This window comes from Rhinatrema bivittatum, chromosome 17 (genome assembly GCF_901001135.1).
Source record: "Rhinatrema bivittatum chromosome 17, aRhiBiv1.1, whole genome shotgun sequence".
Lineage (NCBI taxonomy): Eukaryota > Metazoa > Chordata > Amphibia > Gymnophiona > Rhinatrematidae > Rhinatrema > Rhinatrema bivittatum.
Window position 1 is genome coordinate 29,565,597 of NC_042631.1, and position 23,538 is coordinate 29,589,134.

Below are 23,538 nucleotides of genomic sequence, written 5' to 3' on the forward strand. Positions count from 1 at the left end.
ATGATCAATATATATACCAGACCTGTCTGTTGGAAATGGAGTAAGGGACCCTCTGAAAGCTGCTTCTGGCCTCTGTTTCTTTCTGTTAGTTGTGTGCCATGCTGCCTCTTGTCCAATCACAGAGCTAAGCATCCAGGTATGGACCCTGATTTACTGTATCACACCCTGTATCGCAGCCAACCTCATCTTCTATAAAGATGTTCCACATAGGAAACTACCAGCCTGGTCCATCCTTGGTGCCTGAACCAGATGTTGTACTTGTCGCTGGCTGTGCAAGTATTTCCAGTTCAGAACACTTAGCTTTATCATAGTACTCATCACTTAGATGTCTTATAGCATTCAGACAGGAATGCCTAAGTGCAGTCCGTTCAGGAGTAAAAGGCCTAATTGCTGGGTGTCTCGCACACTAACTGCACGAAAATTCCCAAAGTAATGAGGGGGGGTAGAAGGAATATTATTACTTGATAATTCCAGTCGGATAAACTGATGCACAGGAAGGGAAAGTGAGTTTGTCTAAGTTTGTACAGAAAATGGGTACTAGAGGAGATTTGCACTCCCGGTCCAGTTGTAGTTGTGTTCCGTTCATTAGTGCATGTAAGCACTTTCCCCTGGGGTTAAGCACGCCGCACGCTCAGAGATTCATTTCTGGCATGACAGCCCAAGTCTTAAATTGGAAGGGAAGCTTCTCAGCCTGATATATTTTCAGCAAGGGAGGTTTGAATTGAGATTTTGAAAGTTTGAACCAGAAAGAGAAAACAAAGCAGCATTTAATGGGTTGGGTTGGCACTAGCACAATACATTTTTTTTGCTATTTCTTCCCTCAAGAGAAAATAGAGATGCCTGGATATTTGTACTGAGTAGGTGTTGTTCACTGGTACCTAAGGTCGTCTTCTGACGCGTTTCTCCCGTTTTTTTTTTGTCTCCAGCAGACACTTTGGCACAGCGTGGACTCCTGAATTGTCAACTGGAAAGGGAAGGGCCCTGTGCAGATACTTTATATCCATCTCGTTGGCGTGAACAGGACTCGGCAATAGGATCCTATGGTAGTATAACCAAAAAAGAATATACAGGAAAGGCTTTGTACGATCATGGCTACTTCATTTTCAAAGCAGAATAAAAGAGTCTTTTGAGTATAAAAAGTGAGTCATGTCCCAACCCATCCATGAGGCACATGATAGTACCCTGGGGACTATGATGGCATAGGATTTCCTCACATCCTATCCAAGTCCTGGGATTAAGAAAGTGCAAAGCAAGCGTAATTTACAAGCAATATCTAAATATCTTACTGGGAAAGGAGCCATTCCCTTTATTCACCCTTTTGATTGTAACAATTTCAGAATAATGCATTTCAATTAGCATTTGGTGTCAGATGAGACAAGTGCCCAAAGCAAAATAAAATGTCAGTACTGTAAAATTATATTATAAAAATATCACTAGTCTACTTTGGTTTTGTTGCACTATTATGGTAACATTATATTAAGAGTTTGTTTTTTAAATATTGATTTTGCAATGCAAGCTATACAACGTTTGAATGCAAATGGATTTCCAGATTCTACATTACCGTGTACAACAGCCACACTAATACTGCTGGCTGTGTAGATTATTACAGAGCCTTGTGGTTAGGCATGGGAAAGGTGGTTACTGCAGGGAACTAACTGGGAATTTTGGGTGCTTTTCTATCTCAAATAGTGGAGTAGAGAGTAGGTAAAAAAAAAAAAAAAAAAGTGTCCTAGCTAAGAAGAAATCTCACAGATGGTCAGACTTTCTGTGGCTGGCAGCTAGGATGTATCCTTAGAATAAGTGAGCAGACTGGATGGGCTGGATTGTCATTTACTGTTACTAATTTCTATTGGGAGGTGGGACACAAGCTATTAACAACCCTCCCCTCCAAACATTACATGGGATTGTTTAACTTTCTCTAAATACTGCTCTCTTGTATTTCACAACTTTCCTTTGTGCATCCAGGAGGCGGCGTAGGAGCTGTATTTATATAGAAATGTGAAAGCCATTCCTGCTCCAGAACATGTCCTTACATGTGCAGGATGGGATCTTCCCAGACAAACGACTCTTTTGTTAATTCTGTGCACTCTCGTTTGGAAAAGAAATTCAGTTCATCATGTGTAAGAAAGGACAGCTGCATTGTGCGACACTCTTGTGATGTACAAACAGGGAGAAATAGTTTTGGAATCTGCTAGATTTATTCATTTAAAAAAAAAAAGCAAAGGATTTGCACAGGAAAACACGCAAGGCATGGGGGATGTGGTCTGAAACTATTTAAAGCTTGGGAGAAGAGATCAAATGGGTTGTTCCTGTGTCACTCCTGACTCTTTCTGGCCTGACAGGGTCAAATGCAGCTCAGGCACCATGACTGAGCTCCGGAGAAAGAGGGTGGATGGCTGCTGTGGCTGCAGTGACCTCTACAGGCCAAAGAGTGGCACTGATGGTCAGTCTCGGATCCTTCTCTCCAGTGCAAAACGCCAGTAAGAGTGTGCATGTCAAGCAGGCCGTCTCTGAAAGGAGGATATATGAAAGAAAGAAAAATGGTGGGGGGAAGGGAATTTTGATAGATTTCAAAAAATAAGAGCAGGTGTTCCTGAAGCTCAGCTGCCAAGGACTCAGCCACTCTTAATGCTAACTTAAATCACCCTCAATCTGCCTGCAAACTGACCCTAGGATCTACAACAGGATGGGCAGGCAGAATGAAAAGTGATTTAACAAAGCTAGAGGCCCAGTTAAATGCTTGGCAGCTGAGCTTCAATGCAACAAGACTGGAAAGGTGAACGCCATGGAGTACAAAACATTTCCAAAGGCATTTGTAATATTGACTGTTGATGTTCCAAAATGCATGTGTGTAAAACATTGGGAGGTTGTACTTGTCTATGTGAGCGAGCATCAGATGTTTTGTGTGTGTGTGCGTCTGTGTGTGTGTGTAAAACAGAGAATGTTGATTTTGTGGACATGTTACAGAGAGGCAAGTCGTGTGTGGCTCTGTGTTTGAAGGGGCAGCTGTGTGTAAAAGGCGGTGGCTGTGTGTGTGCATGTGTAAAAGAGACAAGGTGACATTGTGTGTTTGAGAAATAGAGTGTATATATATATATATATATATATATATATATATATATATATATATATATGTGTGTGTGTGTAGTTTATTGTTTACTGTTAAGCAATGTGATATCATTGATGAATGTCAGTATATAAAACCATTAAATAAATAAATAAATGTGCGTGTGTGTGTGTGTGTGTGTGTGTGTGTGTGTGTGTGTGTGTGTATATGTTTATGTCCCTGCCAGTTTCCATCCTTGTGCTTTTTCAACTTAATGTGCATAAGTTCTGAGAACATAAAACCAATTAAAGCTTGTGTGGTCTTGGATGCAGGAATGGGCACCATCTTGCTATAATCTCAGGTAGCTAACATATGCACCTATTTTTCCAATGTCACTGCACTTACATATATAATTTTCCCAGCAATAGAAAATCATACGCATAAGTTGCAAATAGGACATTAACGGACACTGGCTTTGATATGAGGTATTGTTTGGCATTTCCTGTAAAGAATACCTAAATAAAGGCAGAGCCATGGGTTTGAGGAAAAAGAAATCCAGGGGAGCAGTATGGGATGGGGGGGGGGGGGGGGTTATGGATGTAGGGAAAAGATGTCAAGACCTTGGGGTGCTCTTCTCTCATGATCTCAAGGTAATGAAATGGTGCAACAAGGCCATGGCCTGAGCCAGAGGGAGAGGTATAACCAGCAGGAAAAAGGGTGCTCGTACCGCTGTACAGGGCATTGGTGGGATCTCACCGGGAATGCTGTGTCCAGTTCTGGAGGCCTTACCGAAAGGATGGGAACAGAGCTGAGATGGTCCAGAGAAGGATACTAAAATGGGGAAGGACCTTAGAGAAGAGAGGGGGCGGACATGATAAAGATAATGAACATACCTCAAAAGTATAAATAATGTAAAAGAACCCAACCTTTTTCAGTGGAGAGGAAACTAGAATACGAGATTGCAGTGTTACATGTACGAGAAGTTGGGGAATTAGCACTTAACAGCAGAATGGATGAAGTGGACTCTGTCCCCGAAAGCTCAGGCTTTAATAAACTGGTTATTTTATAAGGTGCCACCCAACTCCTGTCGTTTTTAGCCTGTGGCACCTGCTTGTCTAGCAAAAGCAAAGCACAAAACTGAAGCAGAAATATTATATAATACTTATTAGCAATTATAAAGCTCTTATGATCAAAAATCAAAAACTTAGAACACGAATACTGATTTCTTGTGTGACATGTCAAGAAGTGTTTCATTGCCTTTTCATTGCTCCTTATTACAAGTTATATCTGCACTGGGGACTAAGGACCTATGTAAGCAATAACATCACAGAATGGGTGATGGATGGAAGGTGGTAAATAATAAAAAAAAAAAATACCAGTAACTGACTTTGAAAAAGCCTGGGATAAGCACAGAATTGCAAAGGGATGACTGGAAAAATGAAAATGAACTGGGGCCTATGGCACTGTACAGGCAACAAAAGTAGGCAGGCTGGATGAGCCTTACCATTGTTTTCTGCTGTCTGAATTCGGTGCTCCCTAGGAGCTTTGGGCAATAATCCCTGCTGAAGCTGGTCGTGCTAGAATGGGCTGCTGTGTTACAGCATGACACAACTCTCAGGGTCGCCAGGAAAAGCCTTTTACCTTCATGTCCCCTAGGAGCCCAATGCCCTCTTTGCAGTAACCCAGGCCCTTAACTGCTGATGCCTGCTGGAGTTAGGGTTGCCAGCTGGCAAGTTTCCTGGCTGGCAGGGCCAGCACAAGCTCAAAAAATGGCAGCTGTAAAAGCCGGTTTTGAACTGCCTCCCATGCTGCTGGCTGGGTTAAAAAACAAACAGGACAGGTACCATTTTTTTTAACTAAATAAGGAGGGGGAGGTGGCCAACCTGTACAGGTGAGACACCATCCTCTTACCTGTGTGCTTCAGTGGAGTGCAGTGGCATCTCCCTCATAATTACAGAACTTATTCATTCACTCTAAATTATGACATTTGTTTCCCTTTTCTGGGAAAAACAAAACTACACAGACAAATATGAGCGCATAACTTGGCCAAAAAGGTTTAGTACCAGTTTGAAACCTGTGAACAGTGGCGCCAAACATCGAGATTTCAGCCCTAGCTACTGAGCACATTTAAAGAAAGAAAGCAACAAGACCAACCTTGGAAACGAAGCTAAAGTGTGAAATTTACTGTGACGAGTGCGGGAACTCCTCTCTGGTTTTAGACTTTTGTGTCTTTAAAACCCCCTCTCGCGCTGCAGGGACCCACGGGTTTCACTTTCCAGTTCGGGGTAAAGCGAAGCAAGGGCACGTTCCCCCCCCCCCCCCCCCCCCCCCCCCCCGCTAAGGAAGCTCTTTGAACCTTTCCGCCGGCGAACGCAGCGGAGCCCGGGCCAGCGGAAGTGCCCGGGAGGGGGGGAGCGAGCGAGGTGGGGAGGAGCCGGCTGGCTGCCGCGTGCCGGGCGGCTCCTCCCCTCCTCGCCTGCCCGTGACTCAGCGGGGGCGGCAGGGCGCATTCCTGAGCGCTGTCAGTGCAAGGAGCAGGAGGGGAGGGGGCGGGGCGGCCCCGGAAGAGCCGGCGCCGCTCCCTCCCTCTCTGGCCCCACCTGCCATAAAGCCACGCGTCCCGGCGCTGCCCGGCTCATTCGCACGAGGTCCCGGGCGTCGGCGGCTGCTACTGCGTAGCCAGGTGCTTTCCTCCTCCGCCGCCAGCCCGTCCGTTCGCCTGTCCCCCCCCCCCCCCCCCCAAGAGCCGCTCAGCTGGCTACCCAGGGCCGAGCGCGTCGCCGCAGCTCCAGCCTGCCCCAGCGCTTCCCGGCCACCGATCGCCCTTCCCTGCGCCGGAGGAGCCCGGCGGCGGCGGCAGCCATGAAGGTGTCGGGCGCCGAGACGGCGGCGGCGCAGGTGCTGATGGAGGGGGAGCTGGAGAAGCGCAGCGACAACCTGCTGCAGTTCTGGAAGAAGAAGCTGTGCGTGCTGACCCCCGACAGCCTGAGCATGTTCGCCGACGGCCAGAAGCGGCGCTCCAAGTGCAAGGAGCTCAAGCTGCAGTGCATCAAGAAGCTGGACTGCGTGGAGCGCACCGGCAAGTACGTCTACTTCACCATCGTCACCACGGACGACAAGGAGATCGACTTCCGGTGCCCGGACGAGAGCTGCTGGAACGCCGCCATCACCATGGCGCTCATCGACTTCCAGAACAAGAAGGCCGTGCAGCTCTTCAAGGCCCGGCAGGGCGGCGCCAGTCCCGAGGGGCAGCGCTGCGCCTGAGGATCCCCGCCGAGGTGAGCGCTGAGCGGGGCTTTCCTTGGAGCCGGTTTTGGAGGAGGAGGAGGAGGGGGGGGAGTCTTCTCTCTTGCGGTCGGACCGGCGGTGTAGACATTGCACCGCGCGCCCTCCGCCTGGCTTGGCGTGCGATAAACCTGGCAGCGCTGAAAGGGTTCCGCGTCGCCTCCCTTGCGCTCTTCCCGGGCCTCGTGGCTCTCGCGAATGCCCCCGGCAACCGAGCTAGCCTTTCACGGTTTACCTGTGTCGCCGATCTCGCGAATGCTGCAAGTCAGATGTCTGAGTCCCAGTCTGTCTGGAACGCTTAGTGCCCGAATCGGCCCCGGTTCGCTCGTGAGAAACGCCACAGTGCAAGGGGAGGTTAGCGCCGGGAAAGTGGATGCATAAACATCCGATCCCTATACAGGGATCATGAGACCCGTGAAAACCTTGTAATTAAGGGATGGGTAAATAGTCTTTTAGGGAAGTGGCTGTGACTTTTTTTTTTTTTCTTGCAGAGGTTGAAGGCAGGACTGGGGGGTGCTGGGTTTCAGTCACCCTAAAGTGCACTGTGGCTATGCTTCAGTCCCCAGTGCCACCCTGTAAACCGCATCGTTTAAAATTGCCTTCACGGATAGATTTAAAATGGTGCCAGTTGAACCCATTCAGCCAACAAAATAGAGCCAACAGACTACTGGAGCTCTTCCTGTCTTTATTTCTGTAGCAACAAATTAGTTTAACATGCAATGGCCCCTCATTATAAATCTATACTGAACAAGCTAGGGGTGGTTCAATAGCCTCTGTCCTGTTTAAATGATAAGGGTGCTGGAGATGAATTTTGACGATGTAATTTGCTTACATATATATTTTTTTGCTTTCTCAGTTTTCCACTGGTAATGATCCAGCTATCCTGGGACTTATGTCCGATGGAAAGAGGACGGAATGCCAATGAAGCGAGTGAAGCAAGCGGTTGGTTCCTCTTCTCCGAGAGCGGGGGCAGACCTGGAGCCCCGAGCTTCCGGCACGTTGCCAGCCTGCAGCTTCCTTCAAGGACTTGCAGGAAAGTTGCAACAGACATAACCTGGCACGGCTTTGCCAACCTGGCCTTTTGTTTGCTATTTATATAGGAGCTGCAAACGATTATTCAGCACCAAGCAGAAGAACACTTTAAATTATTTTGATATCTATATGAATATATATTTGTATTTATTTGAACACTTTTCTTCAAGTTTTCAGTCTTAATATTTTTTTCATGTCATAATGTATCAGTTATAAATAAACATGAGGTGACATGCTCACTTTTCTAGCACTCCCCTGTCAGCCAGTGTATTCACTGATGGAGAACATACGTTCATTTTATTAGCTTGAGCCTGCAGTTTCCTCCTCCTTTGATCTTCCAGCTCAGTTGAAACCAGGACTGGAATCCAGTGCCATGAAGCTGCATTCACAACTTCCCAGAGATTTGTATCCCTGCCAATTTACTTTACTCCAGTCCTTGCTAGGGGTATGCAGCCAAAAAAAGTTCCCCTATTGGGGTTGTGTGGGTTTCTTCAGTTTTATGCACACTAAATCCTATTTTTAATGTACACTAACCAACCAAACAAATGCACTGCCCTACTGCTTGCAGCTGTAGTCCTTCAGCAAGGACCATGCTCCTTCTGGACTCCACTGGCTAGCCCTAAGTCCAGCTGTGAGGTATGGACACTGTACAAGGACTATAGTGCCTCTGCCCTCCACAGCATCCCCCTGTCCTACTGGCAGATCTGAACTGAGCCTGTGCCTCTCTGCATGGTGGCAATGTCACTAGGCTGTTTAATTTTTCTTATTACAAAAGTTTTGAATCAACAGGTTTAGAGCCCTATTCAGAGAGTTGGGGACACAGTCCCTGTTGAATGGCACGGGGGTGTGTTAAAATTTTTACCCTAGTCAGAGAGGTGCAAAGAAAATAAAAATGTTTAGAGGTTTCTGGAATTAGTTTGGAACTTTTTTTTTTTAATTTTGTTAAAATGCAATGCAGATTCTTCCAACTGAAGAAAAAAAATGGGTGGATTCTCTTCAGATTCCCACTACTGCAAATTTGCATCGGATCCAGTCACACTTTTCTCCAGATTCACTAGAAGTTTCCACAGCAAAGCTGGAGAAAATCTGAAAACAAAACATTCAGTAAGGTTCTTCCAGTTTTCATGTCACAAAAGCTGTCTGTCTAGGTGTTTTTTCAGGAGGTTGGTTAGGGCACGGGCTGGAAGAGCTTGTGAAAAGCAGAGCCCGCTATGTAGCTTGAAGCCAACAGTGTAAGAACTAGTACCAATTTTTAGACACTTTAGAAATCATTGGTAGGTTTTGTAATGTATCTCCCATAATTGAATGAACTTTTTTTTTTTCAAGGTAGAAATTAGGATGACTGGACCTGATTGAGTTGTGGTGAAATGGTGTAAAATAATGGGGGGAGATTCTGCATGTGCTGCCACTGTATATGGGCACCCTTTTTTAGCTCCTGGGTAGTGTAGATAGTTGGAGAATAGCTTTCCTTTTGGCACAGGTGCTGAAACTGCAGCTGGCGTGTGGGTTTAAATCAAATGCAGATCGACTGTTGTACACTCCTCACCTAAACTTGCCAATAGGAATGAAAGAAAGCATTGTCTTGCTGTGTCATTTTTCAGTGCACAATTTCCGGTTCTCTGAAACCAAGCAGTAGCAATGCTGGCACTGTAGTTTGCCTTTTTTTTCCCCCCATACCAACTAAAACATTCTACGTGAAAGGTTGGAGAACCCAAAGCGTAGCTACCCCCAAAACTGTATCATTTATCGTGGATTAACCAACTGTGCCGGCTTCATTTTAAATAGCTGCTGCTCCAGCTTTTCCTAGCTTTGTTTTTTTTTCCCTGTAGGATAACATTGGTTCAATTTTTAAATTGAAAACAATAAGAGGATGAACGTGTAAGGAAAATGTGATAAAAGCCATGGATTCCTAAGACTAGAGACTAGCTTTTTTTCCTCATTTATAGTGGGAAAACAAATTTAAACCTGAAGATAGTTTCCTACTAACTGAGGACAGTTAAAGATCAAAATAGCCCACCCAGTACAAGTTGCCCACATCAGCCGATGTCCTTTCCTGTAGCGAAGCAGCTGCCTGCTCCCACTTCCCCCTTGTAACAACTGTTCAGGTCAGGTTATCCCAGTGCCTCTGTGGAAGTTGCGTGGTTACACCTCTCTGCCTTAGGCTACAACTGCCTCTCCGTGCAGGTAACTTGCTGTCAGGGAGCCTGTGCTTTTTGGACTACCTGTTTTCAGTGGTGGGAGAGCAGTCCAGGCAGCCACTACCCTCTCCCTGAGAAAATTATGGGGGAGCTTCACCCTATGCCCCCTGGTTCTGCAACTTCCTTTCCCTTGAAAATGTTCGTCTTGTGCATTAATACCTTTCAAATATTTAAATGTTCACCTTTCTAGGGCATCTCTATTGAGGTTCTCCGGTCGCAGGGATTTTGGTACAAACCCTGCTGCAGTTTGGTTGCCTTTCCTTGGCTGTCTGTCTTTTCTGTATCCAAATATAACACAATTGAAGTTTTCAGAAGACATTACAGTATCATGTCTGGCACGGGGGGGGGGGGGGGGGAGAGGGAGGGAAGGAAACCTATCCTGTTGCTATGTTGGCCCACGCATATGATCAAAGGCCAGAAAGACAGTGCAACAGGAAGTCCAGAGTGATAAGAGAAACAGTAAGGGTTGATGTTAAGAACCATGTGTGTGCCTGTTATATAATCTGATGCCTGTGCACAGGGGGTTATTACAAAGCTATGCACAGCGAGAAGAGTAGGGCTTCCTCACTTCCCTATACCCCTATCTAACCTTCCTACCTGTTTCATTTTGGATTTACTTTGACTTCTAAGTTGAAGTAACCTCCGCATGCCAGCTAATGGCACTGTCCCAGCCTGGCCCTTCAGTGTGCGTGCCTGGGCCCTTAAGCACCTATAAGGCCCGGCCACGCGCATAACTCCCCCTATCTTTACACGTGTGGTCCTCTTAAAATCAGGCTGAAAGTACAGAAGAGATCCAGCAGAACTGACAAAGTGGAAGTCAAATGTATTGAACTCTTAATTAGAGCACATGAAAGGTTGCTCGACAGGCTCAGCTAATAAAAAGTGCTTCAGCTATTCAGAGACCAAAGGTGGGTGATAGAGCATGAAGTGCCTCGGCGAGATCGATTTTATGCAGGGGCTAAAAAAAAAAAATGTTTACTCTGATTAATCATTTTCCTCCATTCTATGGGGATTCCCCACCAGCAGCTTCTTTTCTCTGCCACTTCATGAAAAGTGGTTCTGCCTTACAAATCTTGCAACAGACCAAAAGCATGGTGTAGGGTGGGCCAGACTGCGTAATTTAAAAGAGGGATGGGCAAGGGAGGATCTAGCGCGCCGCTATACAAATACATTTGACACACTGCCAGATACGTCAGTTTGCCTGGCTGTAATTTATAGCCTAGCATTAAAACATGAAAAGGAGCCTTTTTAGCTTGCCCTTATAACATATCCTGGGGGACAGTGAAGCGCACACCCAAAGATCAGGCAGGTAGAGCTGGGCTCAGACCTGCTGCTTAAGCGCTGGTCCGCTCTGACTGAGACAGATCCAGTTCCAGACCTGTGTTTAACTAAACCTCAAAACAGACCACTACGATTCAGAATTTAAATATGACTGCTAGCAGATTTAACACATAAATGCGAGTTCTCATTAAACTAAACTACAAGGCTGAGGAAGGGCAATCTAGATTTTAACTTGGTGAGCAGAAGGGGGTGGGGAAGGATAGTAGAAAACGTGAAGTTTTGGCATTGGCCAGAAACTAACAAAAGCCCAGCTGGAAGCATAAGAAGTTAGCAAGCCTGACAAGGAAACACCCAATGCATGAAAAAAAACGAATCCTCCCTTCTCCCTGACGAAATCATAGGAAAGGAATTCAGACAAAAGGCTTGTTCCAGAAAGAAGAAAAGACATTTTAACTCTTTCAAATACAGCTGCAGATAGTCGTGCTGCTCAAAGGCCATTGTTAAGGAGCTCTTTTTATGAAAGTGACTTTTAATTTAAAGACCTTCAGAGGGATAGCCATGTTAGTCTGGTGTAACAAAACTGACAAAGAGGTGGGTGGCACCTTATGAAGAACCAAGTTATTGAGGCAGGAGCTTTCCAGGACAGAGTCCACTTCGTTAATGCATCTGACGAAGCTCAGTGCCTCAATAATGTTGGTTCATCGATAAGGTGCCACCCGCCTCTTTTGCACTGTTTTTCTGAAATACAAAGACAAGAAATTCAAGCAAAAAACTCTAGGAAATAGAAATCCCTAAAGGAGCAACAAGGTAGACAACTGATCAGGCACGTAACAATTCTAAAAGAATATTTAATGAACAAAATGCAATACCCCATCAGGATATGAAAGAAGGTTTGGATGTACCGGGGCACATGTGCAACCGGATATGTTTTTTTAGCTTGGATTTGAATAGTTTCTCCCTTTTGGCAAATTCCTGAAAAAGTGTTTTTCACTGGAGTATTTGGCAGGACAGAGCTTCATACAGGTCTCATCCCTGTATGTAGCAGCCCCGTCAAAACACTCCTTACTGTTATAAAAAATAAATATTGCTTACCCGGAAAAACAGCATACTACAGAATCAAATGTACCCTGTACAGTATATGAACATGAGAGAGGACAAATATAGAATTTACAGGTCCAGTAACCAATTGATGCTACCATAAAGGGAAAAGCAAAAGTGAACCTTCCAAGATTATAGCTTCTTACCAATCACTTTAAACCTTAAACTTTAAACCTACACTTTAAAGATTCTTTGCGACCAACTAGACCACAGCATCTAGCCAGACTTCCGACCCCCTCACCGAAAATGACCAAACTTGCATCTACAAAAGCACGTTCGTTCATTATAGCAGGATCAACTATTTGGAACAGCATGTCCTCTGACTTACGCCAAGAAGCATGCCACAAAAAATTTAAACAAAACTTAAAAACATGGTTATTCAGAAAAGCTTACAACTGTCTGGATTTCAATTCCTATACACTCCTTTCCCCTCCATTACCTTTTGGTCTCCCCCTCCCCTCCACACCCCTTCCTAATCCTAATTCATTCTTTATGGAATTGAACGTACATTCATCAAAAATCATAACTAAGTGAATTGCTATTGCATCATACCTGTTTACTCCCTTAGATATACTAGACTGTATTCATAAGAGTTGATGTTATAATTGGTTGCATTGTTGTCTGTTTTTTCAGTTAATATGTTGATCTGTAAAGCGATTGCTAAGTTTTTGTTATCTGTAAACCGAGGTGATGTGCTTCACGTGCCCCGGTATATAAAAACTTTTAAATAATAATAATAATAATAATTTTTAAAAGTCCCAGAATTTGCCCCCAGTATTATTAAGTGGCCACTGGAGAACATTTTTTTTCAGTTCTAGCAATATCAAAAAGTTGAGACTGCCAGCTATTCATGGTGGGCTCCCTCTTCTAAAATCATACATTTGACTTCTGAGCTTTTTCAGCTGTCTGGTCCCTGGGAGAGTGCCCCAGTATCCCCAGCAATGCTGATTTGGGGAGCGAAGGCAAAAGCAAAACCTATTACTGTAAAATTCTCCAAAAAGACTCCTGATCAGAAAGCATCAAGAATGAAGCAGGACCACCATACCCGTGAGTGAATCCTCCTGGAGCCACAACCTCTCCACCACCAGGGACTGAATGTGTGGTTAAAGCCATAATCGCACAGGGATAGAATGTAATAATCTGATGAGTAGATCAGTCTTCGTATGAGAAATGGAAATGTGATGAGCCTCTTCCCACAAGACACATCCATCTTCCTCATCAAGATTAATCACAAGCTCGGCATTGCATTTCCATATTAAGGAATTCTTTTGGGGGGTCTTCGAATTTTGGCTCAAGGAGGCTCTGATGTAGTGATGCTAGTGCTCTCATTTTAAGATTTTTTTTTTTACATGGCACTGCTTCCATCACGTTCATCCGTCTAGGACTGCACCCATTCTGCCAACTGTTGTTTGAACATTTAATAATCTAGGACTGGTAACAAAGCCAGCCAAGCGGCCAACTTTTGGGAGCTTTCCAGTTGGTTGCTCTTCCTTCCTTTTACTTAAGACAAGCAGCAAGAGGGACTTAAAACACGTGACATCCACAAACGAGCTCCGTTTTTCCGATTTAGTTACTAGCTTTTCCAGCAAAACCAGGCAGTTATCATAAAACAGTTCAAAAGGTTGGTTTACACATGCATTCGTAAGCAACACACGTCTAGCACAAACAGAGTATATCATGGGGTGGAGAGTTGTATATTGCCATGTTGAGATTCATTTTCAAACTCCCTGCAGGTGCCATGGGGATTCTTCACCGCGCCTGCTTTGGGGGCGCCCCTCCATTCATCTCTGGTATGCATCGTTACCAGCTATGTAATGGCGTGCTCCATAGCGCACATCAGTTTGAAAAGCGAGACGAAGGAATTTCAAATATCACAGTTTATCCTACCTTCTGGGAAGGGGAGTGAATGTAACAGGATCCTTAGGGGGCAATTATATTTATTTCTTTATGGCCTACTGGTTTCCTCCTGCTACTTTAAGCTTTCAACTCAATTAGAACTGGTTTTTACTTGGTGATGGCACTGTGAGCCTCCAAGTGCAATGGTATGAGTGGGTAGGAGGTTCCCCATTTTATATCTCCCCTGGGGTATTTTATCCAGTTCTGAGGCCACGGATCTGGGGGGGGACACACAGAGCATGAGCAGTCCAGAGTAGCGCTATCAATGTAGTGCAGAGTTTGTACCATAAAACCTTTATCAGATGAATCTTAAGACCGTGCATGAAGAGATGCCCCCAGACAATACAGCACACATTTAAATACCACAATGGTATAAATTAGAAAACAATAATTGTTTATGGTATTCTACATCAAGTGAGCATGCCAGGAGACTGGAGGTAGGTGACCTCGGGGGTAATATAAGGAAGTCTTACTTCACAGAAAGGATAGTGGCCAGCGAAGGGGGTGGGGACAATATCTATTCTTGGGACAGGTACAGCTGAGGGTTGTTCTCTCCCTTCGCTTTCTATGTGATACTGGGATCCTAACACACTGCTGCTGCTCCTGGTGGCCCAGCTTCCTGGAATGCGATGCTTCATTTTATTTATTTATTTATTTAGATGTTTTATATACCGTCGTTCCAAAATAAGAGCACAACGGTTTACAAAATCAGCATTCAGATACTGGGTCAACATTCCCAATCTGTCAATATTCATATTCTAGGTCAATATAGCAGCAAATGTATATTTTAGGTCATATTTTTACATGATCTAGTTCATCACAACTGCAAATGCCTAATCTCGGTCGACACATTAATATCAAGTACAAGGTAACTAGGGTGCTTTGATGTAGAATTGAAACCTATTATTTCCATTTCATTATCCTTCATGTTATAGTCAGTATATGCTTAACATCGCTCAATAATTATTACTCAATCTGTTAGCATAATCTAAGGAGCTGACAGTGGTGTTTATTCGCATACTGGAATTTTATAGTTCATATGCATTTCTAAAGAGCCATAGTTTCAGTTCCCATTTGAAACTCTTTCTGACTGTCATCTGGCGTAGCAAGTCTGGGAGAGAGTTCCACAACTTAGGGCCCGCTATGGAAAACATTCGGTCTCTTATTTGGGTTAGGTGTGTGTTCTGTGTTGTACGCACTTTTCGAAGTCCTTTGTCTTGTGATCTTAGGGCTCTCTGTGGTGTGTATGGTTGAAGTGTGATGCCTATTAAGCATGGGTTAATGTTGTTGATGATATTAAAAATTAGAATTACTACTTTATAATGTATTTTGGATTGTACAGGAAGCCAGTGCAGAGCTATCAGCGAGGGGGTGATGTGGTCAAATTTCCTTGTCCCTAGCAAGAGTCTAGCTGAGGCATTTTGTAGTAACTGTAGTGGTTTTAATAGTCCTGAGGGTAGGCCTAGTTGTAGGGAGTTGCAGTAATCTATGTTTGAAAATATTAGTGTTTGTAAAACAGTGCGGAAGTCTTGTATTGTTAGTAATGGTTTCAGCCAATGTAATATTCTCAGCTTGGAGTATCCAGTTTTGATTAATTTGCTTATATGCTTTTTCATTGTAAAGTTCTCATTGATCTATATTCCTAGGTCCCATACTTGATCTGAGGGTGTAGTGTTAAAATTTTCCAGGTCTGGGGTTGGCGGGTTGATTATCATGGAATCTCTCCTTAACCACATAATTTCAGTTTTTTGTGTTTAGTGTTAATTTCAGCTGAATTACTTTTTGTTGTATTGCCTTCATGTAAGTGGACTAGGGATGTGAATCGTTTATCTGACGATTGAAAATATCGGACGATATTTTCAATCTCGTCAGATATTAGGGGGTTCCCTGATCCTGATAAGAAAGCCCCATGAAATTTTTTGTGGGGTTCTCCTCTCATTTTGGGGGGGGGGGGGGGGGGCGTGAAGAAAGGGCACTTAAAAATAACCCCCAAACCAACCCTGACCCTTTAAATTTAATTCTTTCTAATCCCCCCAAATTTTTAAAGTACCTGGTGGTCCAGCAGGGGTCCCGGGAGTGATCTCCCGCTCTCGGGCTGTCGGCTGCCACTAATCAAAATAGCGCCGACAGCCCTTTGCCCTTACCATGTGATAGTGGCTATTGGTGCCATTGGCCGGCCCCTGTCACATGGTAGGAGCACTGGATGGCCGGCGCCATTTTTAAAGATGGCGCCGGCCATCTGCATATAGGAAGAAGTTGATTCCTAGCTCCGCTAGTAATGTACATAGAGGCAGCATGTAAATGTTGAATAGTGTTGCTGAGTGTGCTGACCCTTAGGGGACACCTGTGTCGATTGGGAAGGTGTCAGATATGTGATTGCCCAGTTTGACTTGGAATGATCTATCTGTTAGGAGGAAGAGAACCATTTGATAACATTTCTGTCTATTCCAATTTTTCTCAACTGATGGAACAACAGGGTGAGGTCTATGGTGTCGAAGGCTGCTGTAAGATCAATTAGTACCAGGATATAGGATTCTTCATTGTCAAACCCCTGTAGTACAGGGTCGGATAAGGAAATGAGAAGGGTTTCTGTTGAGCGATATTTTCTAAATCCGAATTGGTTTGGGTATAGAATATTGTTGTCTTCTAGGTGGCTTTCTAATTGTGATAGCACTGCTTTTTCTAGGACATTAACAATGAAAGGCAGGTTGGATATTGATCGTTAATTGTCCCAATATTCAATTCTGCCAGTTTTATTTTTCAGGATTGGTTTAATCCAGTGGGGACCATTCCTTCTGAGAGCAAGTGGTTGATTATGCTGCGTACTGTTTTCAGGGAACTTGCGGGGGATTGGATCCAGTGGGTAGATAGCAGGCTTAATTTTTGTAATGATTTGGTTAATTTCAAGTTTAGATATTGTGTCAAATGTGTTCCATTTTGCTTGCCCATGATTTTCTTCATGTTCCTTTATTAGTAAGCAAGTGGCGAATTGTGTTTTTTAACCTATTGATTTTGTCTGGCAAGGAAGTGGCATATTCATTGCAAGAGTTTTTGGAATAGTTGTTATTCGAGATGGAGGAAGATGGGTCTTTGATTAGGTTTTTAACTGTTTCAAAGAGTAATTTGGAATTAAATATTACAATATGAATCTGTTTAGCGTAATTGTCTTTTTTTTTTTTTTTGCTTTATTGATTTGTTCACAGTATTTTGTTAATAGGAATTTGTATTTTGCTAGGGATTCCGTAGATTGGCATTTCTGCCATTGCTTTGCAGTTTTCTCAAGGTTTGTTTAGTGTGTCTTGGCTCTTCACTATACCAAGGTTTCTTGTGTTTTGCGTTCTTTTTGGAAGTGTACGCCCTTTGTTCTCCTCACTGCAAGTGATATGTAGGGCTGTGCAGACAGAGAATCCCGTTACAAGAAATTCAGTACAGCAAATTCAATTCTTGGGACAACACCCAGGTCAATGGACACATTCGCTTGGGTTTTCAAACAGCTTCTTCCTGTGCAACTCCAGAACTACATGAATTCTTAGGCAAAGTTGTGAGAACGTATTTATTGAAAGGTACAAGTTTACTTTCAGCAGTATCTATTGTTCTTTCTTCACGTTTTGAGGCACTTCTCTTTTTAGGAGATAACAAAATAGAACTAGATTGACCACAAAATTTAAATAACCAAAGGCTGAGAGGCCAAAGTTTTGGTACAAAAAGCCACCTATGATTGGTCCGACCGTTCGTGTCAATGGCTGGACTGAAGCACATATCCCCAGCATGGCACCTGGTGAGGAGGACAAAAAAAGAGCACAATGTAAGATCTGGCCACATCCAAATCCCAAGCTGGAGCTTTCCCCTTGCGGAGACTCGTGCACCCAGGATGTACTCTGCCTGCTTTGAAATCTGTGCATACCAACCACAGTGTAAACTGTACAACCACATAGGAACTTGCACTAAAATAACCCAGGAACAGCTTTCCAGAGCAAACAAGGCATAAGCCTTGCCACAGAGCTCAGCCACCTAAGGGCGAGTTCCTTGTAGACGCCTTCCAGGTTCAGCTCTGACCACGGAGTTTTCGTAAACTAGAATTTCCTGCAGTTCCAGCCCTTGGTTCAACTTGACTAGGCCTTTCGTTCTGAGCTACCATGTGACTGCAGGCAAAGGCAAGAGCTCCATGTTGCATCTCAAGCAACCCTCGTGGCAATTATCAAACACACTAATTTGGGAAGGTAATGACTGGTAGGAGACGCTACTTTATTATGACTGAGCCTTACGCAGTCACTGACATAAATCTAAGGGCTTAAGGACAGAAATCAAAGTGACAGAAAGGGCAACTCAGAATCTAACAGAAGGGATTATATGTTTAATGAAAAGTATCCACGGCAGACAGTTCATTATAAGCCAGATTTAAAAATATGTGCAAGGAAAATCATGTGTATGAAGTGCTATGGGGGTTTTGCTAGATCTTTAAATTTAGAGCCCTTAGAGTTTATTGCACATTAGTTTTTTGCTTGTACATTTTATTTTCCATGGAAATTATTTTGGCTTTTCTATAAATTGCAGGAGATTAAAGTCTAGGACAAAAGAAGCACAATTTAAATAATATGCAAGAAGATGAACTTAGTTTTAGTACTAACACAGACACAAAACAGGTACCTTAAACAAGCAGGATGCCCCCACCATTTTTATCATAGAACTAATTACTTCAGTGTGCAAATGCATGCTCAAGTATACATGTCTTTCAATTTATTCTCAGAGCTTAGGTTTGGCATTGCCACTCCGCAGGTTTTCTGTCCCAACACATTCTGGGAGTTGACATGGGAAATTTTGTACACGTGTTTTGCCTGAGGACGCTGCATGCTGTCTCTCTCCACCCTTACCATGGCGCTGCAGAGTCGTCTCTGTGGTTGTTAGTGAAGGGGATGGATCAGCATCCCTAGGAGGAAAGGCTGAAGAGGTTAGGGCTGTTCAGCTTGGAGAAGAGACGGCTGAGGGGGGATATGATAGAGGTCTTTAAGATCATGAGAGGTCTTGAACGAGTAGATGTGTCTCGGTTATTTACACTTTTGAATAATAGAAGGACTAGGGGGTCATTCCATGAAGTTAGCAAGTAGCACATTTAAGACTAATCGGAGAAAATTCTTTTTCACTCAACGCACAATAAAGCTCTGGAATTTGTTGCCAGAGGATGTGATTAGTGCAGTTAGTGTAGCTGGGTTCAAAAAAGGTTTGGTTAAGTTATTGGAGGAGAAGTCCATTAACGGCTATTAATCAAGTTTACTTAGGGAATAGCCACTGCTATTAATTGCATTAGTAGCATGGGATCTTCTTAGTATTTGGGTAATTGCCAGGTTCTTATGGCCTGGTTTGGCCTCTGTTGGTAACAGGATGCTGGGCTTGATAGACCCTTGGTCTAACCCAGTATGGCAATTTCTTATGTTCTTAAGGTATATAGCTCTTTGGAAACAGCCATCAAATATAAACATGATCTGAGTTGTTCCCAGTTCTAAGCTATTTCTGTTATCCTCCCCTGCTTTCTAAAGTCAAATCCCACCTAAAAGCACATTACCTCATGGAGGCCCGTCACTTGTCACCACAAATTCCATTAAATGACTTCTGAAACTGCCTCGTCCTCAAATCTTTCGTATTTGTCTTTTGCCTAAGACTGTAAGCTCTTTGGGACAGGGAGTTAGAACATAAGAACGTAAGAACATAAGAAAATGCCATACTGGGTCAGACATCTTTATCTCTTTAATGATGTTTTTCTTTAGCTAGTACATCTCTAGAGAACAAGAACAAGTAACTAATAAGAATAATCTGTAATGTTTACATAGCAATAAACAGAATGGGGGTAGAATCCAGTCAGATTTCACTGGCTAAATATATTACGCAGGGGAAGATGTATGTAAATAGTTGTATAAGTATATATAATTATTTAATTGATGGAAAAAAGCTAAAACTTATGTACAAATTGTTCTGCACAGTGCTATCCAAACCAGAACCTGCCAAACGCTTCTGCTATGTGCATTAATGACATTTAAACAGAATATAAATTGGTCGTTCATGTGGACCAAGATGGGGCCTGGCTTTTGTTTTTATTTTCCCAGGCTCAAGACTACAGTCTGTTTTTAGAGATGTTTTGGATAAAAATAGGCTTCAGAGGAAGAGAAAACGAAGATGGCTTATTTTTGGATGCAAGCATGTGCTGAAGTGCAGGGATAGGATCAAGAGCTGCAGACGTCAGTTCAGTGTGAGCTTGCTTACATGAGAAATGCATTTGCTCTGTCACTGTTCGCTACCGATCTGAAGTCTCAGATGTTACTACACAATGCAATCATAGCCACATTCCTCATTTCTATGACAAATAGGCTGCTGGCAGTGTGGCTCGGTCTATTTTAAATGTTGGAAGTCAAAATACTCTTGTGTGTCAAAAATTCGAGCTATTTTCTTTACTTGTCAAGTAAAAATAGTGCAAGGAGTCACAAGCTTCTGTTTGGATCAGGGTGAAGGATTTTACAAAACTGTTAAAAACAGGACGCCTACAAAATTACCACATCAGTACAGAAGATATTAGCTGGAAAATCAGTTTATTCCTGGTAGGAGGCATAGCTCTGCTGGGTAGAGTACATAATAAACCTGCATTTCCAGGGTCAAATCCCAACTGATTCATGCTAGCCCTGAGGAGCGACCTGGCTACATCGGGCTTCCAAGGCTGGGGTAGCTGCACGAAGGGGCCATGGTTATTTTCTTACCATCATCAAGTACAGGGCGGCCGAATGTTTTAAACAAGAGCCTCACCAGCTTTGATGACCTTTTGAATGATTACAAAGCTTGGTGGTAAGGGGGTCTTGGTTGTTGGATGCCATACGGGTTTTGTAAGGGTCAAAGAGCGAGATGGTGGGGGTAGGCATTATAAAGAATTGAAACATGCTTGGGGCAGCTATAAAGGGTAGAGTTAGGAAGAGGACAGAGGATATGGGGTAGGAGGGGGCAGTTGTGTAGCTTTAATGATGGGAAAGACAAAAGCCGACTGGATGGGACAACTGGTCTTTATCTGCCATCTCTGACTTTGCTACTAGTAATAATTGTTCACTGCTGCCTATTTTCTGAGAAATTCAGGGGTGTGCGAAGTAGCATGGCTATCCTATTAGTCCCCTTAGATAGGCAGAAATGCTATCAGGACACTCAAAGAGAACGTGAAACTTAAGATATTCATAATTAAGATGACCAAACCCTTTGGCAAGGGCACAAAATGACTTATCAGAGACATTGACGGCCTGACCCACTGAACATCGTAGGAAAAGGTGGTGCATTATCTGGAATGGTGTCCCGGAGGAGACAAAAAACAGTTCATGGCATTCAAAAAGGCATGGAATAAACAAAGACGATCCCTAGTGGCAGGAAAATGGTAATGAACATTGGGTTCATCTATATGGGGCAGAGGTTGAGCCCAAAGCAGCAGTGACATGACGGCACTGTGCTGGGGCAATCTGCACAAAGTGCGGTCAGAACCCTAAGTACCTTGCTGGGTAGCCAGATGGACCAATTTGGTCTTTATCTCCGCCATTTACTATGTTACTACTTCCGAGCCACAGCTCCTGAAGCTTTGCTTCCTGCTGTCTGTCAGTTTACTCTGCCTCTTCCCATCCTCTCTCTTTACATCTCTTCTTTACAGCTCTGAAAACATTGTAATGCAACCTATAAATTAACTTGTAGATTCCAGCAACTTCCTGTCTAGCTCATGCCGCCTGGACCAGATGATGGGAAAGCTGGGCACAAATGTCATAAGCTAGTTCAATTAAAAAAAAAAGTTGTGCTTGACTTCTATTGCCACACGTCAGAGGTGTGAAAATATTGGAACAAATTTTAAAAGGTGCGCGCGGGCGTAGATTTTTCACGCAACCCGGCACAAACAAATCTACGCCTGATTTTATAACATGCGCGCGCTGCCGCGCGCATGTTATAAAATCCAGGGTCGGCGTGCACAAGGGGGTGCACAATTGTGCAACTTGCACATGGCAAGCAGCACAGCCTTCCTCCGTTCCCCCCACCCTCCCTTCCCCTCCCTTCCCCTACCTAAACCGCCCCCCAGTCCTACCTAGAACCCCCCTTACCTTTGTTGGATAAGTTGCGCCTGCCTCCCGGCAGTTGTAGCTTACACGCGCCGGCCAATGGCCGGCCCGCGATCCCGGGCACAGCAGCAAATGGCCGCTGTGGCTGGAGGCTCCGGCCACACCCCTGCCCCCCCAAACCGCCCCGCCCTGCCCCTTTTTGCAAGGCCCAGGACATACGTGCGTCCCGGGGCTTGCTCGGCGCGCGCAGGGGCAGGTTTTCGGGGTTACACTCATAACCCTTTGAAAATCTGCCCCATTATGCACAGTGGTGAACCTCCATGGGCCAAATTCAAGCATTTTCTGAACCCATATATCTTTCTTTCTTTTTTTTTTTTTTTACAGTGTGAAAAAATGGCATCATTACTTCTTCAAACATGAGGCTAATGATCCCTGCATCATCATTAGCCCAAGAAGCAGGAGCTGGCTCTGATCTCCTGCACAATGATGACACACGACAATGAGGCCACCCAAAGAAAAGCTTGTTCTATGGTCTTGCCTGTATCAGACGGAGAAACCGCCTTAGTCAAAATGCTGTCAGTGATGATCCCCAAGGTGCTGAGTGCAAATACCAGCGGAAGAGCAATAATGCAGAATTGAAATGCACTGGTCATAAGAACCTGAAAAATCAGAAACAAATTTGATATAAACCATGAGTAAGACATGAATGCACAGCACATTGGAACTTTATCACACAACCAAGCCACCATGAGGCTGATAATTACCTACCGTTGAGTGACTCAGTTTAGGCATCTAACAGGGTCATTCATCAAAATGCGTTATGGTGTTAAAGCATGTGGTAATGTGTTAACGTCATAACACATGCGATAATAGTACTATAGCACGGTGGGATTAGGGAGGGGTTGGGGTGGGATTAATTAAATCAAGGGGCAGTATCGCACGGTTTTAACACCAGAAATAACTACACCTTTTTTCGATAAATTTTGCAAATTGGATTTCGGCCATTTCTGGCCTTGGGAAGGAGAGAGGGAGAGGAGTGGAGTGTGTGAATGAGAGAGAGAGAGAGTGCACCTCTGGGAGGCCTTCACAGTATTCAACTATTTATATGACTATATAGGAAGGCCAGCTAATAGCTGGAGGTGAGGTGGTGGTTTAGGGGCCAGTTTTACAAGCAGAGTGAGAAGTACGAACAGCACAGTACACCCTAGGTGAAGATTTGAGGTCATTTGGAGTGAGGAAAGTCTAACAAAGATGAGATTTCTACTATGTGCAGAGCCGTGCTGCTGATTATCCCATGTAAGTTAGCTGGATGAGTTTTATCTGACTAACTTGCACAGACATTTTATTTTAAATATTGACCTCTCAGGGCCTAACTTCATTCCCCCGACCTGGCTGTGTCCGCTTGTAAGATTCCTAAGTTAAGGAACCCTGTAAATGCAGGCACTGAGCAGAGGAGATTTTCCATTTAGATACATCTAGGTGCCTAACTCTTCGAGTTACATCATCGATCTTTTGAAAATCAGACTCTGTGAGGTCCATATTCAAATGGTTTGTCTGGCTAACTTTTAGATTTAGCTGGGGAAAAGCTGGGATTTGAAAATTCACCCTACTGCCAACTAAATTTTGTACAAGTAACTCA

General features: G+C 44.0%; 2 protein-coding genes and 1 long non-coding RNA gene across 8 annotated transcripts in view; 1 reads left to right on the forward strand and 2 right to left on the reverse strand.

The window, feature by feature from the left end:
• Positions 1–750: 750 nt before the first annotated feature.
• On the reverse strand, positions 751–5,362 carry LOC115079324. Its single transcript, XR_003853259.1, has 2 exons — positions 5,201–5,362; positions 751–1,038 (listed from the first exon to the last, which is right to left on the reverse strand). It is a non-coding gene; the product is annotated as an uncharacterized LOC115079324 (long non-coding RNA).
• A 215-nt stretch (positions 5,363–5,577) lies between these two features.
• Positions 5,578–7,624, forward strand: PHLDA2 (pleckstrin homology like domain family A member 2). Its single transcript, XM_029582302.1, has 2 exons — positions 5,578–6,324; positions 7,188–7,624. The coding sequence occupies exon 1, from the start codon at positions 5,909–5,911 to the stop codon at positions 6,308–6,310; it is 402 nt and encodes a 133-aa protein (XP_029438162.1). The 5' UTR covers positions 5,578–5,908; the 3' UTR covers positions 6,311–6,324; positions 7,188–7,624.
• A 766-nt stretch (positions 7,625–8,390) lies between these two features.
• The window catches only part of SLC22A18 (solute carrier family 22 member 18), a 161,231-nt gene continuing 146,083 nt past the window's right edge, over positions 8,391–23,538 (reverse strand). For 5 of the 6 annotated variants that reach the window (XM_029582297.1, XM_029582295.1, XM_029582301.1 and 2 more), the window contains 2 exons: positions 22,438–22,558; positions 17,376–17,611 (listed from right to left, as the gene is read on the reverse strand). In XM_029582297.1, coding sequence (XP_029438157.1) covers positions 17,424–17,611; positions 22,438–22,558 — 309 coding nt within the window. In that variant the 3' untranslated portion in view covers positions 17,376–17,423. Of the gene's footprint in view, positions 8,450–17,375; positions 17,612–22,437; positions 22,559–23,538 lie in introns of those variants that run through there. The other variant, XM_029582300.1, reaches the window with a different exon arrangement.

Coding starts and splice junctions, on each gene's coding strand:
- PHLDA2 (XM_029582302.1), top strand. CDS start 5,909: ATGAAGGTGTCGGGCGCCGAGACGGCGGCGGCGCAGGTGCTGATGGAG.